General features: G+C 47.6%; 1 protein-coding gene across 1 annotated transcript in view; it reads left to right on the forward strand.

Moving 5' to 3' along the window:
* The window catches only part of LOC137323922 (disco-interacting protein 2 homolog A-like), a 215,398-nt gene that overhangs the window by 142,643 nt on the left and 54,875 nt on the right, over window positions 1-17,880 (forward strand). Inside the window, exons 8-14 of the mRNA XM_067988011.1 lie at window positions 5,026-5,223; window positions 5,522-5,613; window positions 6,819-6,929; window positions 7,066-7,189; window positions 7,939-8,048; window positions 9,716-9,818; window positions 13,211-13,275. Of these exons, the coding sequence (XP_067844112.1) occupies window positions 5,026-5,223; window positions 5,522-5,613; window positions 6,819-6,929; window positions 7,066-7,189; window positions 7,939-8,048; window positions 9,716-9,818; window positions 13,211-13,275 (803 nt within the window). The remainder of the gene's footprint in view (window positions 1-5,025; window positions 5,224-5,521; window positions 5,614-6,818; window positions 6,930-7,065; window positions 7,190-7,938; window positions 8,049-9,715; window positions 9,819-13,210; window positions 13,276-17,880) is intronic.

Raw genomic sequence — 17,880 nt, forward strand, 5'->3', positions numbered from 1 at the left:
GGGGGGGTGGGGGGGGGGCGAGAGTGGAAGATTCGGGAGGGTGGAGTGGAGAAAGTGGAAGATTCGGGGGGGTGAGGGGAGAGAGTGGAAGATATGGGGGGTTAAGAGAGAGAGAGAGAGAGAGTGGAAGATTCGGGAGGGTGGAGGGGAAAGAGTTGAAGATTCGGGGGGTTGAAGTGGGGGAGAGAGTGGATGATTTGGGTCGGTGGGTTGGGGGGGGGGGGAAGAGAGTGGAAGATTTGGGCGGGTTGGGGGTGGAAGAGAGTGGAAGATTTGGGCGGGTCGGGGGGGAGAGAGTGGAAGATTCGGGGGGGTGAGGGGAGAGAGAGTGGAAGATTCGGGGGGGGTGAGGGGAGAGAGAGTGGAAGATTCGGGGGGGGTGAGGGGAGAGAGAGTGGAAGATTCGGGGGGGTGGTGGGGGAGAGAGTGGAAGATTCGGGGGGTGGTGGGGGAGAGAGTGAAAGATTCGGGAGGGTGGCGGGGGAGAGAGTGGAAGATTCGGGAGGGTGGTGGGGGAGAGAGTGGAAGATTCGGGAGGGTGGTGGGGGAGAGAGTGGAAGATTCGGGGGGTGAGAATGGAAGATTCGGGGGGGTGGTGGGGGAGAGTGTGGAAGATTCGGGAGGGTGGAGGGGAGAAAGTGGAATATATCGGGGGCTGAAGAGAGGGAGAGAGTGGAAGATTCGGGGAGTGAGGGGGAGAGTGGAAGATTCGGGAGGGTGGAGGGGAGAAAGTGGAATATATCGGGGGCTGAAGAGAGGGAGAGAGTGGAAGATTCGGGGAGTGAGGGGGAGAGAGTGGAAGATTCGGGGAGTGAGGGGGAGAGAGTGGAAGATTCGGGGGGTGAGGGGGAGAGAGTGGAAGATTCGGGGGGGTGAGGGGGAGAGAGTGGAAGATTCGGGGGGTGAGGGGGAGAGAGTGGAAGATTCGGGGAGGTGAGGGGGGAGAGTGGAAGATTCGGGGGGGTGAGGGGGGAGAGTGGAAGATTCGGGGGGTGGGTGGAGAGAGTTGAAGATTCGGGGGGTAGGGGGAGAGAGTGGAAGATTCGGGGGGTAGGGGGGAGAGAGTGGAAGATTCGGGGGGGTGAGGGGGGAGAGAGTGGAAGATTGGGGGGGTAGGGGGAGAGAGTGGAAGATTCGGGGGGTAGGGGGGAGAGAGTGGAAGATTCGGGGGGTAGGGGGGAGAGAGTGGAAGATTCGGGGGGTAGGGGGGAGAGAGTGGAAGATTCGGGGGGTAGGGGGGAGAGAATAGATGATTCGGGGGGGTGAGGGGGGAGAGAGTGGAAGATTGGGGGATGGTCGGTGAGAGAGTGCAAGATTCGGGGGGTAGGGGGGAGAGAGTGGAAGATTCGGGGGGGTGAGGAGGGAGAGAGTGGAAGATTCGGGAGTGTGGAGGGGAGAGAGTGGAAGATTCGGGGATGGTGGGTGAGAGAGTGGAAGATTCGGGGGGTAGGGGGGAGAGAGTGGAAGATTCGGGGGGTAGGTGGGAGAGAGTGGAAGATTCGGGGGGTAGGTGGGAGAGAGTGGAAGATTCGGGGGGTGAGGGGGGAGAGTGTGGAAGATTCGGGGATGATGGGGGAGAGAGTGGAAGATTCGGGGGGGTGGGGAGGGAGAGAGTGGAAGATTCGGGAGGGTGGAGGGGAGAGTGTGGAAGATTCGGGGATGGTGGGTGAGAGAGTGGAAGATTCGGGAGGGTGGAGGGGAGAGTGTGGAAGATTCGGGGATGGTGGGTGAGAGTGTGGAAGATTCGGGGATGGTGGGTGAGAGAGTGGAAGATTCGGGGATGGTGGGTGAGAGAGTGGAAGATTCGGGGGGTAGGTGGGAGAGAGTGGAAGATTCGGGGGGTTGGGGGGGGAGAGTGTGGAAGATTTGGGGATGGTGGGTGAGAGAGTGGAAGATTCGGGGATGGTGGGTGAGAGAGTGGAAGATTCGGGGATGGTGGGTGAGAGAGTGGAAGATTCGGGGATGGTGGGTGAGAGAGTGGAAGATTCGGGGGGTAGGTGGGAGAGAGTGGAAGATTCGGGGGGTGAGGGGAGAGAGTGTGCAAGATTCGGGGGGTGAGGGGGGAGAGTGTGGAAGATTCGGGGATGGTGGGGGAGAGAGTGGAAGATTCGGGGGGGTGGGGAGGGAGAGACTGGAAGATTCGGGAGGGTGGAGGGGAGAGAGTGGAAGATTCGGGGATGGTGGGTGAGAGAGTGGAAGATTCGGGGGGTCGGGGTGAGAGAGTGGAAGATTCGGGGGGTCGGGGGGAGAGAGTGGAAGATTCGGGGAGTCGGGGGGAGAGAGTGGAAGATTCGGGGGGTGAGGGGGGAGAGTGGAAGATTCGGGGATGGTGGGGGAGAGAGTGGAAGATTCGGGGGGGTGGGGAGGGAGAGAGTGGAAGATTCGGGAGGGTGGAGGGGAGAGAGTGGAAGATTCGGGAGGGTGGTGGGGGAGAGAGTGGAAGATTCGGGAGGTGAGAATGGAAGATTCGGGGGGGTGGTGGGGGAGAGTGTGGAAGATTCGGGAGGGTGGAGGGGAGAAAGTGGAATATATCGGGGGCTGAAGAGAGGGAGAGAATGGAAGATTCGGGGAGTGAGGGGGAGAGTGGAAGATTCGGGAGGGTGGAGGGGAGAAAGTGGAATATATCGGGGGCTGAAGAGAGGGAGAGAGTGGAAGATTCGGGGAGTGAGGGGGAGAGAGTGGAAGATTCGGGGAGTGAGGGGGAGAGATTGGAAGATTCGGGGGGTGAGGGGGAGAGAGTGGAAGATTCGGGGGGGTGAGGGGGAGAGAGTGGAAGATTCGGGGGGTGAGGGGGAGAGAGTGGAAGATTCGGGGAGGTGAGGGGGGAGAGTGGAAGATTCGGGGGGGTGAGGGGGGAGAGTGGAAGATTCGGGGGGTGGGTGGAGAGAGTTGAAGATTCGGGGGGTAGGGGGAGAGAGTGGAAGATTCGGGGGGTAGGGGGGAGAGAGTGGAAGATTCGGGGGGGTGAGGGGGGAGAGAGTGGAAGATTCGGGGGGTAGGGGGGAGAGAGTGGAAGATTCGGGGGGTAGGGGGGAGAGAGTGGAAGATTCGGGGGGTAGGGGGGAGAGAGTAGAAGATTCCGGGGGGTGAGGGGGGAGAGAGTGGAAGATTGGGGGATGGTCGGTGAGAGAGTGCAAGATTCGGGGGGTAGGGGGGAGAGAGTGGAAGATTCGGGGGGGTGAGGAGGGAGAGAGTGGAAGATTCGGGAGTGTGGAGGGGAGAGAGTGGAAGATTCGGGGATGGTGGGTGAGAGAGTGGAAGATTCGGGGGGTAGGGGGGAGAGAGTGGAAGATTCGGGGGGTAGGTGGGAGAGAGTGGAAGATTCGGGGGGTAGGTGGGAGAGAGTGGAAGATTCGGGGGGTGAGGGGGGAGAGTGTGGAAGATTCGGGGATGATGGGGGAGAGAGTGGAAGATTCGGGGGGGTGGGGAGGGAGAGAGTGGAAGATTCGGGAGGGTGGAGGGGAGAGTGTGGAAGATTCGGGGATGGTGGGTGAGAGAGTGGAAGATTCGGGAGGGTGGAGGGGAGAGTGTGGAAGATTCGGGGATGGTGGGTGAGAGTGTGGAAGATTCGGGGATGGTGGGTGAGAGAGTGGAAGATTCGGGGATGGTGGGTGAGAGAGTGGAAGATTCGGGGATGGTGGGTGAGAGAGTGGAAGATTCGGGGATGGTGGGTGAGAGAGTGGAAGATTCGGGGATGGTGGGTGAGAGAGTGGAAGATTCGGGGATGGTGGGTGAGAGAGTGGAAGATTCGGGGGGTAGGTGGGAGAGAGTGGAAGATTCGGGGGGTGAGGGGAGAGTGTGCAAGATTCGGGGGGTGAGGGGGGAGAGTGTGGAAGATTCGGGGATGGTGGGGGAGAGAGTGGAAGATTCGGGGGGGTGGGGAGGGAGAGACTGGAAGATTCGGGAGGGTGGAGGGGAGAGAGTGGAAGATTCGGGGATGGTGGGTGAGAGAGTGGAAGATTCGGGGATGGTGGGTGAGAGAGTGGAAGATTCGGGGGGTGAGGGGGGAGAGTGTGCAAGATTCGGGGGGTGAGGGGGGAGAGTGTGGAAGATTCGGGGATGGTGGGGGAGAGAGTGGAAGATTCGGGGGGGTGTGGAGGGAGAGACTGGAAGATTCGGGAGGGTGGAGGGGAGAGAGTGGAAGATTCGGGGATGGTGGGTGAGAGAGTGGAAGATTCGGGGGGTCGGGGTGAGAGAGTGGAAGATTCGGGGGGTCGGGGGGAGAGTGGAAGATTCGGGGAGTCGGGGGGAGAGAGTGGAAGATTCGGGGGGTGAGGGGGGAGAGTGGAAGATTCGGGGATGGTGGGGGAGAGAGTGGAAGATTCGGGGGGGTGGGGAGGGAGAGAGTGGAAGATTCGGGAGGGTGGAGGGGAGAGAGTGGAAGATTCGGGAGTGTGGGGGGAGAGAGTGGAAGATTGCGGGGGGGAGAGAGTGGAAGATTTGGGGTGGTGAGGAGGGGGACATCGGCGGGGGGTGAAGAAGGGGAGATCAGGAACATCGGAACAATGGGGAAAGCTCGGTTGATTTTGTGTTTTAACTTTGTGTAATGGGTTTTTATTTCATTTATTTTGTTTCTTTTTGCCTGATCGTCTGGTTTCATCAGGTGTGAATCAGAAGCAGTGGGAAAGCTGCCCAGGAAAGTCAAAAATCGTTCTAACTACCTAATATGTCACAAGTAAAGTGCCTTGAGTAGCTCAGTGAGGTACATTTGGCTCTTTCACGATCATCCCGCCGGCTTTAACTGCCGGTGGGACTTCTGGATTCGTGACGTCCGTGCGCGCACAGGTGCGTCCATGGAGAACTCGGAAGTTGGTGGGTTGGAGCCGGCTTCCGAACCCGCTCTGCATTTCTGAAATTTTTGCAGCCCCCCCACCCCCAATGCACCTGCAATTTACGTTTAAATTCGAGCGCCATATCTCTAGGACCCAGGCAAAGATCTTAACTTAAAGAATGAGGAATATCACACCTTTACTGATTGAATTTCTTTTTATTTCGCTTGTCTTTACTATCCTGCTTCGAATTCAGTTCCACAAGCAGACCCTAATCAGCCAAAACTGGAAGGTCTGCAGACGACACCATTACAAGGGGAGCCACTAGGAGTAGTGACGAATTGGCCTCCATCGCTGCTGGCAGCTGTACAAAGGTGGGGGACCACGCAGTCCAAGGCCTCTTGTCTGACCTCACTGGATACGACAGGGAAGCCAGTTTACACCCTCACCTATGGTAAGCACCTGTCAACTGAATAAAGTGATTGTAATAGACACTTATTATTGCTACTGTTGGGAGTCCTGTTTACAAGTATACTTTTTAATCCGAGGGTAGAATGAGTACTGATATGGGATTAAACAATTTACAAATATATGTAAATTCATCAGTATCAGTTTGTACTGGTGTTACTGTGATGAAAATGGCTTTGTGACCAGTGTGATATTGTTTCATGCAGCCACAGAAAATCTTGCAACACGTGTATCTATCCTCCACATGTATTGATGGTTGAATCCTTTATTTTTATCTGTTTTAGGGAAGCTGTGGACAAGGAGTCTCAAGCTAGCTTACACACTCCTCAACAAACTGAGCAATAAGAATGATCCACTGCTGAAACCTGGTGATCGAGTACGTTACTCTTGCCAAGAATTGTAGAGTTTCCTTTTTTGTAGAATCATAGGATTTACAACACAAAAGGAGGTTGTTCAGCCCTCTATTCGTGTGATGGTACTAACTGCCAAGTTACAGCTATCGAATCTCATTTGTCTTTCCCTCCTCTGTATACTTTTACATTCAGGATTGATTTAAAGGATGATACTTTTGCATTTTCTTTCTAGCACTACTCCAATTTCCAACCAATGCAGAGCATAAGATTACAAATCTGGAACGGCCCTGATGGCTCAGTGATTAAAGGCAGCATTTGGCAGGGTACTTAGCCATACTCACCACTAAGGACTCTACTTCAACCCTGGTGTCTGCTGAATTGCCTGATTTCAGCCAGGGTAGTGACTAGGGGCTGCAATTGGACTCCTCAAGCCAGGGAGAGGGGAAACCTGCTCGAGTTCCTGCTTCTCAGTGACCTTGCTAGAAATGTGCACGTGTGGACATGGATTGAAGACTGGATCAGTCTTGTAATGCCCTGTGATCACTCAACCTGGACTCACACGTAAAGACCATAAAGAATGACCACCTTTGCAAGTACTGGAAGGCTGTTGCTGACTGTAGAACAGTGCTTCAGATGAGTCATAGCCTTTGGGAGAGGAGATTGGCTGAGGGGAGTACAAAGAGGAAGATAATCTGCGATTCAGTCATTGCTGAATTGAAAAGCAAAAGGTTGCTGGGGACTTACCAAAGCAGGATATGAATCGTAAAGCAGTTGAAAAGCAGACATAAGCTGGCAAATAGATTAGTGTTGTTGAATCCTACAAAATGATCACAGCTTTTTACCCAGTGAGACTCAATGCTGATCTCAAAGAGCAAACATAATAAAAATGTGTTTTGCCCTACAAAAGAGCACCAGTTCATTATTTGGGAAAGGTATAGAGAAATTTGTTGATGGAAAGTTGGTTAAGTTTACTTTTGGTATTCATCAGTTATGCCAAACTCTAATATGCCTGTTTGGTAACCAGGAATTATTAAAAACGCACAGTTTTAGTTAAACATCTGAAGCTGAAGTGCGGTTTAATGACGACTCCCAATATTTTCCGCTGAACGTTAGTTTTAACCAAACATCACATTTGCAGAATCATTACATCTATTGTGGAAAATAATGGGAGTATGTTGAATATATTTCAGACCCAGTTTTTAAATAGTATCTTTCTGTTCTGTTGTAGGTAGCTTTGGTGTATCCAAACAATGACCCTGTGGCATTTATTGTGGCATTTTACGGTTGCCTTTTAGCAGAACTGGTCCCTGTGCCCATTGAAGTACCACTAACCAGAAAGGTAATGCCAAATCTTATCTAAACTTTTGATCCCAAATTGACGTTGGTCCTATCGCACTCGATTAGGGTCGTTGAATCTGTAGTGCTAAAATATTCTTCTCAAGTACTCTGTGTAATGTTTCCTTTGCTCTTGGTAGGATGCTGGCAGTCAGCAGATTGGCTTTCTACTTGGCAGCTGTGGTGTGTCGGTCGCACTCACTTGTGATGCCTGTCACAAAGGATTACCAAAGTCCCAAACTGGGGATGTGGTGCAATTTAAAGGTAATATCACACGCTTATTAGTAAAAGGGATAACACGTAAAATAACCATAAACTTTTTGAAAGAGATGTCTGAACCAGGAAGTTCTTCACACACGAGTGATCAATTTGTGGAATGAACTTCCATGTCGGGTAGTTAAGGCCAAAACCCTGGAATCGTTTAGCTGTACATTGTGAAGGCGTGGGAAGGGGGAACTGTAGGTTCTTTTTGGATGGATTAACAAAGATGGGCTCAATAGCTTATCCACCCGCATCTATTCCATGTGTCGCAGTACATGTGCTTAAAAGCCTGATGCTATGCTTACTTTAACGGTTGATTGAACTCCGATCAGAATATATTGTACCAACACGGGTTCAGATGGAAATATTTCCCTTTTATTTAGCTTCAGCAGATAGTGGATTTAAATGGCATATGACTGAATGAGTGGACAGCCTGCCAGGACAGCATTTTTAACTCAACTTATGCTGGCCATTATTCTGTCAAGGAAATGGCACATTGTTTTTGTAGTGATTTTTTACTTGAGTGGGTGTTCCTTGTCAGCAATGTATTAGTACCAAATTTATTAAAACTACCATCAAAATCCAATAATACATTTCAGTACATAACTAATGGAATAAAATATTAGCAGGTGACTTTGGAAATAATTGTAGTGATGTACTTTCCCCCAATTTGGTTGTTGGTATTTGATCTCCCCACCCTACACCAAGACCTTAGATCACCAGACAAACTAAACTGTTTCTTCTATTTGTAGGTTGGCCTCGACTGGGTTGGTTTGTGACAGATGTTAAACACTTGTCGAAGCCTTCTAAAGATTGGCACCCCATGATCAGGGATGCCAGCAATAATATTGCTTATGTTGAGGTATGTTCTGAACTAATCCAACTTTATGGTGCTTTATTGGACTTTGATTTAACCTGATAAGCATGCATTTGTCCTTAAATATTTCTTATTCAGCAAGCGAGAAGTTGTACTGTTTTTGCAAAGGTCATGGTGATTCTTTGAACTAAAAATCTGTAACAGAAGGTTTAAAACACAGTGGCAAAAAATCCTTCAACTACTGTATATCAGCAAACGGTTAGTTAGAAAACAAATCTAGACCTTAAGAAAACCATATGGAATTGAATAGGAGGATGAATAGGAAATAGTAAACATGCTAAATCACTATTTTTGGAGGTTTGTACTATGGAGGATTTTAACAGTGTACCATCCAACATCAAACATCAGCAAATCTGAGATTTTAGATGGGGTTGTGAGGGATGCATATTGGTAAATCCCAAGGGATGGATGAACTGTCGCCCAGAGTGCTTAGCAAGATGACGGAAATTTGTAAAGCGTTGGTGATGACATTGAAGCAGTCAATGAACATTGGCCACATGCAGTTCCCATATTCAGTGAGGGCAAAAAGCCACACCATGGTGATTACATACCCATTAGCTTGGCTTGGATAACTGGTAGAACCAAGAATCACAGCGGATCATCCAGGCCTTGGAAATTGCATGAAGGAAAGCGTCGAGACTGATCCCCTGGCGTTAGAGGGATAAGCTGTATATAACAACTCGATAAGCTGTTGAGGCTCGAAATGGAGATCTCCAGGGAACCTTAGAGATGTAATAATATATTAAGGAAAGTAAACCTAAAACAATACGTTGAGATATGCCAGGGCAGAAGTTCAGAGGTTTGATGCCAGGAAATATTTCTTTGTATAAAAGGCAATGAACAGCTGAAACAAATTGCCAGGAAGATAGGTGGAGGCCAAGGCACAGGAGTCATTTAAGAAACAATTAGATGCTGCAATGGGAAGATTATGGGTTTGGTATTCTGAAAGAATAAAATCAGATGGGCCCGAGGTCCTCCTCCATTCAAAACTATTTTTGATGGTATGCTCACAGCAAAAGGTTGAGGATAATTCTTGCAAAGTTTACTCTGACTTCAATTTAAAACCTCGTCCTGTCAGTTTTCCCTATTATATTGAGTTAGGACAGGCTCGACCTTATAGTGCTATGGTGGGTCAGGGTACACCTGTCTGACAGCTGGTGGTGGTGTAAAATACTGAAGATGCATGTAAATTATAAATATTGAATGGGTATTTCTAGATAGTTTAAATGATGAGCAGCTAGACTGTGCTTTGAAGTGCTGAGAACTTTCCTCTGGTTATTTGTGGAAAAATTGAAAATGTGTTTTCAAAACACATGTTTACGAATTCTCTACAAATAATGGAGAGAGGAAATTTTCACCCTATTGCACACCTCCCAAGCATTTAAATTGAAGAAAAAACTTCAAGGTCTGTTGTGTGAGTACTTTGACATCTTCTATTGATGAACTAACTTGAATGGCAGATATCTATTGCTGGCACAAACTAGATGCAAGCTCAAGGGCTTGGCTAGTTTCACTAATGATTTGGATCAAAGGCATCAAATAATCACTTCTGACTGCGGATTAATTTGGTTACATTGTGTGTTATGGAAAGTGGACCGTTTATGATTTTTGAATATTCTTAATTTGTTTTATTTTTTTTGTTCCTCCTTCAGTATAAGACCAGTAAAGAAGGAAGTTCAATGGGCGTCACTGTATCTCAGACTGCCATGTTGGCACATTGCCATGCCCTTAGCCAAAGCTGTGGATACAATGAAGGTAAATTAGTTGAGCTCAATTGATATTCATTCAAAAGCCACTTTGGTGGATGGTATGTGATAGGATTCAAATACAATGCCTTTTGAATTAAAGGTGTTTTTAATTTGAGGATTGAAGTGGGGGGGGAACCTCATAGTAAGATTTATCACTTGCAAGCCTGGCTGATGGGTGGATCTGTCAACATGGGCCCTTGAACCAGTAACTAAGGCAGTTTGGAATGTGTATTTTTCTTACCTAATTTCCCCCCTTTCTCTATTGAAGGTGCTGACTTGTGTTGGGGTATGGTTCCAGAAGTAACAGCAGCCTTCTGGTACCTCACCAAAGTGGCCATTTTTCATGTGTGAGCTTAGACGATGAATGTTTGCAAATTATATGACCAGAGGGGATTTGATGCAGGTGTTCACAATCATGAAGGGTCTGGACAAAGTAGATAGAGAGAAACTGTTCCTATTGGCGGAAGGGTCAGGAACCAGAGGACACAGTTTTAAGGTAATTGGCAAAAGAACCAAAGGCGACATGAGGAAAAACTTTTTTACGCAGCGAGTGGTTATGATCTAGAATGCACTGCCTGAGGTGGAAGCAGATTCAATCGGGACTTTCAAGAGGGAATTAGATAAGTACTTAAAGGGAAAAAAATTTGCAGGACTGCAGGGAAAGGACTGGGGAGTGGGACTAGCTGGATTGCTCTTGCTGGCACAGGCTCGATGGGTCGAATGGCAGCCTCCTGTGCTGTAACCATTCTATGATTTTACAACCTTAGTGGGAGGCTAGTGCAGCCTGACCCTGTTCGCATCATGATCCAATGTCAGTAGAGGTCACTGGATGGTAATCGGGGTGAAAACTTGGGCTAATTTTTTGTGTTCCCCCCGCCCGCCCCTTTAACCTGCGATTGTTGAGGCCAATTGTAGCACCCCTATTGCTACCTTGGTAGAAATTAGCTCACTCAGTACAATCCAGGAATCAAAGCTAGGGCTTTGCTGCATGGTTCAATACTACATTAGTTAGTGATTTTAGTTATTAAACCAACTGGGAGAGCTTTGAGTGTGCATCTTCACGACTACATGTAGTCTGTGTTTGAATATGTTTTCCCATTCTGGTGATTTTGTAGGATATTTGAAATGGTCTGAGACTATGTATTTACTCACATAGAGAGGTTTCACAGAGCTTAATGGTTGATTTATCTTATGTACCTAAAACTGATCGACATAGCGGGCCACAATTTGCTATGGCAAGTCATCTATTGGCGTCTGCTGCCAGTTAGACTTGTCCTTGTATGTTTAGGTTTTTACATTTTTTGCATGGCAAGTTGCTGGAAGTGCGAGCTGATAACGTCACAGAGAGGGAAACAGGGCATCTGGGACCTGAGTGAACAGGGCAAGCAACTGTGTATCTGCTTAACCAATCAAATTGAAGGATTGAGAAATAAACAGCAAAAGGACTGAGGGGGAAGTGTAAGTTTTTATAGTGAATTCAATGTCAAATCAGGTACAAAAAGAGAAATAAAGAGAGAGGAAAAAAATTGGATTTTTAAAAAATATTCATTCATGGGATATGGGCATCACTGGCAAAACTAGCGTTTATTGCCCGTCGTAATTGTCCTTGAGAAGGTGGTGGTGAGCCGCCGCCTTGAACCGCTGCAGTCCATGTGGATTGAGAGAGAGAGAGAAAAAAGAGACAAAGGAAAAGTAAAAAAAAAAGTTTAAGTATAAATCTTACACTTTTAAGATCTCCCAACAATTAAAACCTGAAGGAATGAGACTCCATACTTGTAATAGTTCATTTTCAGTGTCACAGGTTAATAGGCAGTAATTTGGACTCAGCTATTTACAATCTGCATTAATGACTTAGGTGAAGGGACCGAGTGTAATGTATTCAAGTTTGCTGACGATATAAAGCTAGGTGGGAAAGTAAGCTGTGAGGAGGACGCACAGGTTAAGTGAGTGGGCAAGAAGGTGGCAGATGGAGTATAATGTGGGGAAAGGTGAGGTTATTCACTGGTAGGAAGAATAGAAAAACAGAATGTTTTTTAAATGGTGAGAAACTATTAAATGTTGGTGTTCAGAGAAACTTGGCTGTCCTCTTACAAGAAACACAAAGTTAGCACGCAGGTACAGCAAGCAATTAGGAAAGCAAATGGAATGTTGGCCTTTATTGCAAGGGGATTGGAGTACAAAATTAAGTAAGGAAGTCTTACCGTAATTGTACAAGGCTTTGGTGAGACCTCACCTGGAGTACTGTGTACAGTTTTGGTCTCCTTATCTAAGGAAGGATATACTTGCCTTAGAGGCGGTGCAGCGAAGGTTCACTAGATTAATTCCTGGGATGAGAGGGTTGTCCTATGAGGCGAGGTTGAGTAGAATGGGCCTATACTCTCTGGAGTTTAGAAGAATGAGAGGCAAACTCATTGAAACATATAAGATTATGCGGGGGCTTGACACGGTAGATGCTGAGAAGTTGTCTCCCATGGATGGAGAGTCTAGAAGTAGGGGGCATCGTCGCAGGATAAGGAGTCGGCCATTTAAGACTGAGGTGAGGAGGAATTTCTTCATGCAGAGGGTTGTGAATCTTCAGAATTCTCTACCCCAGAGGGCTGTGGATACTGAGTCGTTGAATATATTCAAGGCTGAGAGGGACAGATTTCTGAACTCTGAGGGAATTAAGGAATATGGGGATTGGGCAGGAAAGTGGAGTTGAGGTCGAAGATCAGCAATGATCTGATTGAATGGCGGAGCAGGCTCGAGAGGCCATGTGGCCTACTGCTGCTCCTATTTCTTATGTTCTTGTGTTTAATTAACACATGCCGTCGTTAAAAGGGTACATAATGTCGTTAAATGGACAAGACCTACCTTTTTGTGACGAGTTTAGTTCGTATCTACCGTGCAAATACAGGAACTTCATGGCGTTCAATGCATTTCAATAGTGAGGCAGGCAGCGAGATGCCGTTTTCATGAAGTTAACAGTGGAGTAGCTCATCTTGGTCAGCAACTTTTGGATTCCCTCGCCTGAAGTTGCACATAATTTACGCATAAATAACGTGAGTACCATTAGCCTCCATTATTTTGACAGCAAATTCTGGCCAATTACTGAAAAATTAGGAGATTGTTAATGATTCAGAAGCTGTCGCCCCCCCAAGTCAGAGTGCAGGTGTGATGGTATTTCATGGACCCATAACTTGGATACTTCATGACTGGGAGGTTTCTTTTAATGAAAGAGGTTTTGAAGTATAATTGATTTGCACATGTGGGACATAACAGAGCTGTCTTAGCAGTGGTATGAAGAGGGTTGTAAGACATGTGCTATGAAGCAGATTACAGCAAATTTGCCAGAGCAGTGGCATAAAGCAAGTTACAGCTGAGATGTGATATAACTTATGTTCTACATTTGTATTGCAGGGGAGACATTAACAAACGTTTTGGACTTTAAAAGGGATGCTGGGCTGTGGCATGGCATTTTAACTGTAAGTATTGTCTCCAGGTTTGTCTTTGAGGTACAGCGACGATCTGTTTTTCCACACACAGTTAATGAACAGGGCAACACCCATTCACAATATAAGTTTGGATACCTATACCTATAGTACCTGTATTGTTTCCTATGTACCCAAACTGTCCACGAAGATTTACTGCAAATTGAATCACTTGATCTTATCACATGCTTTCTTGTGGAAAAATTATTTGAGTCAGATGGGTTGCATAAATAGAGTTGCCATTACAGTCCCCACCAATTAAACCACCCCTGTTTAAATCGGGCAAGAAGTGCAAACCATTTGCCATTGCTATTGTCAATTATAAAGTCACCGCTTACAGAGTGTTAAGCATGCCGGCTATTTCGGGCAGACACAGGTGTTCAGTGAGTTGTTTGCACCTCGTTAAGGTGTAATTACCTACTAAATCATCTCTAAATGGTGTGGGCTAATACGGAAGGTGTTTGAAGAAATTGTGAACACAGTGTTTGACAAATGCGTGAACAGGGACAGCTTTCAAGCCACTGTTAGATTTTTTTAATTAGTTGCTAATAGAGGATTTCACATGGCACAGTGATACTCAAAAAAAACATATTCACTTTCACTATTTTCTGATTCGAATTATTTCAATGTCGAGAGTTTATCTATTGGAGGCAGTTTGCAATTGAAGCTACTTCAGTTCCCCTCACAAACAGCATAGATTCATATTAGACGTCCATTGCGTATAGCGGGCAAATCGCGTTAGCACCAACGCTTTCCTTTTTTGTTCTTTCCTCCCCTCCCATTCCCTGGCTCTGTACTTGCTTAAAAACTTTAATTCTTTTAACATCTTTCAGTTCTGACGAAAGGTCTTCGACCTGAAACGTTAACTCTGTTTCTTTCTGCACAGATGCTGCCTCACTTGCTGAGCTTCTCCAGCATTTTCAATTTTTATGTCAGATTTCCAGCATCCGCAGTATTTTGCTTTTGATTTAGTGTTTAATTCACTGCCACTTCTCTTCCAGGAATACCCACCTTGAAGAAGTTCTGCTCTCCTCTCCGTCATGATTTCCGTTTGTCTCTTTTTACCTTGTTCACCTTCATTGCTTTCTGTTTCCCCTCTCGTGTTTGTTCAGGTTTCTTTTAAAACTCGCTTTCATAGCCACATCTGTTCCCTCAGCAACTGTCTCCAGCTCCGACTTATTCCATGTGGTTTCCAACTTAAATTTCACCCTTCATGTTTCGGATCCACCCATAATTACAGATATCTCCATGATATTCAGCATTCCTTGAACTGCTGCTCTCGCCGCTTCCTGAGATCCACGCTCAACGCCATGCGCCGCCACATGCACGTTCTCAACCTCTCCAGCAGCACTGACTCACTCTATTTGAGTCATCCTGTTCCGCGAATCCATTTCATCCTTCACCTCATCCGGCGCTTTAACAAAAAACTTCTTCCTTTCAGGTGTCAAGGGACCGCAAGCTCTTAGATACCATCGCCACTCCTGATCCTTCCTCCCCTGCACTTTCCTCTGACCGTATCCCACCCTCCAATCTCACCCTTTGTCGTGTTTTCACCATTCCCTCTGACCTTCCCCTCTCTGACCCCAAACGATCAGTCCTCAGCAAAGGCCTTAGCTTCATCCCCTTCTGCCCCCATGTCTATGAATTTTGAGCTTGACACAATGCTGAGCTGTGCTTCCTTCACCTCTATGCCCATTTCTTTCGCCAGGAGTCTTCCCATCCCCCCCCCCCCCCCCCCCCCCCCCCCGCACAGCGGACCCTTTCTCCCGTCTTCAGAATTCTCGTTCCACTTGGACTCCTCCCTCTGGTCTCTTACCCTCTCTTGATCTCTTCATTGCGAACTGCCGGCGTGACATCGGCCGTCTCAATTTCTCCACTCCCTTCACCCACTCTAACCAACCTCCCTCGGAACTTGCAGTGCTCCGTTCTCTCAGGTCCAACCCTGACACTGTCATTAAACCTGCTGATAAGGACAGCGCTGTTGTATGGCGAACAGACTTCTACCTTGTGGAGGCTGAACACCAACTCTCCGACACCTCCTCCTACCTCCCCCTGGACCATACATCAAGCCATAGTTTTCCAGACCGTCACTGACTTCATCTCCTCTGGCGACCCCCCCCCCCCCCCCCCCGCAACGGCCTCCAACCTCATAGTCCCTCAACTCCGCACAGCCCGCTTCTACCTCCTTCTCAAGATCCACAAACAGGATTGCCATGGGAGACCTATCGTTTCAGCCTGTTCTTGTCCCATGGAACTTATTTCCTTCTATCTAGACTTTCTTTTCTCCCCTTGTTCAGTCTCTTCTGACCTACATCCGTGACTCTTCTGACACCCTCCGCCACTTTAACGGTTTCCAGTTCCCCACCCCTAACCGTCTCCTTTTCACCATGGACGTCCAGTCCCTCTACACCACCATCCCAGGACAACCTGCGGGCCCTCCACCTCTTTCTTGAACGGAGGCCCAACCAGTCCTCATCCACTACCCTCCTCTGCCTGAACTTGTTCTCACGTTGAACAACTTCTCCTTTGACTCCACTCCACAAATAAATGTTGTCGCTATGGGAACCCATATGGGTCCCAGCTATGCCTGCCTTTTTGTGGGATATGTGGAACATTCCTTGTTCCAGTCCTACTCAGGTCCCCTCCCTCACCTCTTTTTCCGGTACATTAATGACTGTCTTGATCATCCAGATGAGAGAGTAACCAGTAGGACATTGCCCCTTTCAAAATTTGTCATGGCACAAGAATCATAAAACCACGTGAACTCCCCTCTTAGCTTTGTTCTCCTAGTGCACTTCAATCGTTCTTTTCCTTTATTCATAGTGTTTTTTTTAGTGGTAGCACTCCAGGGAGAAGTTAAAATTGTGTAATCTTGCAGTTTTATATTTCTGGTTTAACTCTTCAATCATAGTGTATTATATATTGCTTTTATGGTGTGTGATTTACATTAGTACTTGTCCATGCTCCTATTGTGTGTTCATGTTTATCCTCAACAATTTGTGAGAGAGTCGGGAGATCAATGGACCCATTTATAGAGAGCAGCGAGTTACCAATGTGCATTTTTTTTATAGGCTAGAGGAACTTTTTAAATGTGACTCTTATATTCTGTTTCTTTTCATATCTTATATTGCGCAATGGTGGAGTTCAGTTTTGCTCAACATGGCTTGTGCTGTGCAGTTGTTTAATAAGCCAAATCCACTTGCCAAAGCTGTAGCCCATAGAATTCCATATTGTTGTGATGCGGTTTAACTTCCTCCAGCTAAATAATGGGAAGCTCAAAGCCAATGTTTTTGGCCCCTTCCACAAACTCCACTTTCTTACCTTTGATTCCATTCCCCTCCTTGGCCAGTCGCAGGCTGAAGTGGACTGTTAACAACCTCAGTGCTCTGTTTGCCCCAAAGCTGATTTTTTGACCCCATATCCCCTCCATCACAAAGACTGCCACCTTCCACCTCCATAACATTGCTTGCATCCACACCTACCTCAGTCCATCTGTTCTGAAACCTCATGCATGCCTTTGTCACCACCACACTTGATTATTCTAATGTTTTTCTTGCACCCTCTAGTTTGTCAAAACTTTGCTGCTCATATCCTATCCTGCACCAAGTCCAGCTCACCCATCAGCTCTGTCCTTGCTGTCTGATATTGGTCAATTTAAAATTCTCATCCTTATGTTTATATCCCTTCATGACCTTGCCCCTCCCCATCTGTAACCTACAACCCCCTCTCCCCTGCCCCCCCCCCCAACTTTCCATTTATCTGACTCTGACCTGTTGTGCATCCCCCCCCACCCCTACCTTCGCCTCACGATTAGTGGCTCAATTACTCTTATCTCCATCTCTGCGGATAGACTTTCCACTGATATCCACTACAAGCCCTCCAACTCCCACAGCTACCTTGATTATACTTCTTCCCACCCAGCTCCCTATAAAGACTCCATTCCCTTCTCTCAGTTACTCCGTCTCAGTCGCATCTGCTCTGACACTGCCACTTTTAATACCAGAGCTTTCGAAATGTCCTCCTTATTCCTTTGCCAAGGATTCCCCTCCACTGTGGTAAACAGGGCCCTCGACCGTGTCAGTCCCACCTCCCGCACTTCTGTTCTCACCCTTCTCCCTCCCTTTGTCCTCACCGAACACTCCACCAGCCTCTGCATTCGAAGGATCATCCTCCACTATTTCCATCAACTCCAATGCAATCCCACCACCAAACGCACCTTCCCCTCATCTTTCAGCATTCCGAAGGGACTGTTCCCTCTAACACCCGAGTCCACTCCTCCATCACCTCTAACACCTGCTGCTCTTCCCCGAGCACCTTCCCATGCAACACAGGAGATCACTTCCTCCCATGTCACTATCCAGGTGTAACACCTGCAATATTCGCCGTTCACAACACGGTCGCCTCCATTAGGGAGACCAACCGCAGATTGGGTGAGTGCTTTTCTGAACACCTCTATTCCATCCTCAAGTACAATCCTAAGCTTCCGGTTACTTGCAACTTTAATTCTCCGTCCCCCTCCCACCCTGACCTCTGTTCTTGGCCTCCTACAATGTTCCAATGAAGCTCAACACAAGAGCACCAGAATCAGCAAGAGGAACA

The sequence above is a fragment of the Heptranchias perlo genome, chromosome 7, assembly GCF_035084215.1.
Source record: "Heptranchias perlo isolate sHepPer1 chromosome 7, sHepPer1.hap1, whole genome shotgun sequence".
Lineage (NCBI taxonomy): Eukaryota > Metazoa > Chordata > Chondrichthyes > Hexanchiformes > Hexanchidae > Heptranchias > Heptranchias perlo.